General features: G+C 31.2%; 1 protein-coding gene across 1 annotated transcript; it reads right to left on the bottom strand.

The window, feature by feature from the left end:
• Positions 1 to 572: 572 nt before the first annotated feature.
• On the bottom strand, positions 573 to 998 carry LOTGIDRAFT_80069 (hypothetical protein; the record flags this gene model as incomplete). The annotated part of the gene is made up of 1 exon (XM_009062982.1): positions 573 to 998. A coding segment is annotated over one exon (426 nt), but the record flags the coding sequence as incomplete, so codon positions are not given.
• Positions 999 to 1,322: the final 324 nt, after the last annotated feature.

The raw sequence follows: 1,322 nt of genomic DNA, 5'->3' as shown, positions 1-1,322 counted from the left end.
ATACTTACCCTACTAAAAGCTCTGTACATAGTGAACATATATCCAAAAGTTGTTGTAGTTTGAATGAACAATTCTGAATGGCAAAGCTTAAAACTTTGGAAAATGGTTCCAAAATTGCCTGAAATAATAAGAACATATCATATATCTATATAGTGTTAATAAAATAAAGTGATCTAACTTATAATCATCATTATCAAAATCATCATCAAACTGACTACCATAATTATCAAAATAACAACTGTCATTATGAAACTCACAACCATCATTCCCTAAGTCACAACCATCATTACCAAAGTCACAACCATCATTATCAAACTCACAACTATCATTATCAAAGTCACAACCATCAATAGCAGATCCACAACTATCATTATCAAACTCACAACTATCATTATCAAAGTCACAACCATCAATAGCAGATCCACAACTATCATTATCAAAGGCACAACCATCATTAGTAGATCCACAACCACCATTATCAAACTAACGACCATCATTAGCAGATCCACAACCATCATTAGCAGATCCACAACCATTATTAGCTGATCTACAACCCTTATTTTTTTATTCAACTCACAACCAGAATTATCAAACTCACAATCCCAATTATCATATTGACAGCTATCATTAAGAAACTCACAACCATAATTATCAAACTCACAATCCCAATTATCATATTGACAGCTATCATTAAGAAACTCACAACCATAATTATCAAACTCACAATCCCCATTATCATATTTACAGCTATCATTAAGAAACTCACAACCAGAATTATTAAACTCACAATCCCAATTATCATATTTACAGCTATCATTAAGAAACTCACAACCAGAATTATCAAACTCACAATCCCAATTATCATATTGACAGCTATCATTAAGAAACTCACAACCATAATTATCAAACTCACAATCCCAATTATCATATTTACAGCTATCATTAAGAAACTCACAACCAGAATTATCAAACTCACAATCCCAATTATCATATTTACAGCTATCATTAAGAAACTCACAACCAGAATTATCAAACTCACAATCCCAATTATCATATTGACAGCTATCATTAAGAAACTCACAACCATAATTATCAAACTCACAATCCCAATTATCATATTTACAGCTATCATTAAGAAACTCACAACCATCATAATCAAACATACAATCCCCATTATCATATTTACAGCTATCATTAACAAACTCACAACCATAATTATCAAACTCACAATCCCAATTATCATATTTACAGCTATCATTGTCCAAAATATATCAATGAACTTACCCTTACTCCACCAACAGCTGGTACTTTTAGTATTGAGA

The sequence above is a fragment of the Lottia gigantea genome (genome assembly GCF_000327385.1).
Source record: "Lottia gigantea unplaced genomic scaffold LOTGIsca_5408, whole genome shotgun sequence".
NCBI lineage: Eukaryota > Metazoa > Mollusca > Gastropoda > Lottiidae > Lottia > Lottia gigantea.
Note: the sequence above shows the minus strand (reverse complement) of the source record. Positions and strands in the feature narration are given on the sequence as shown.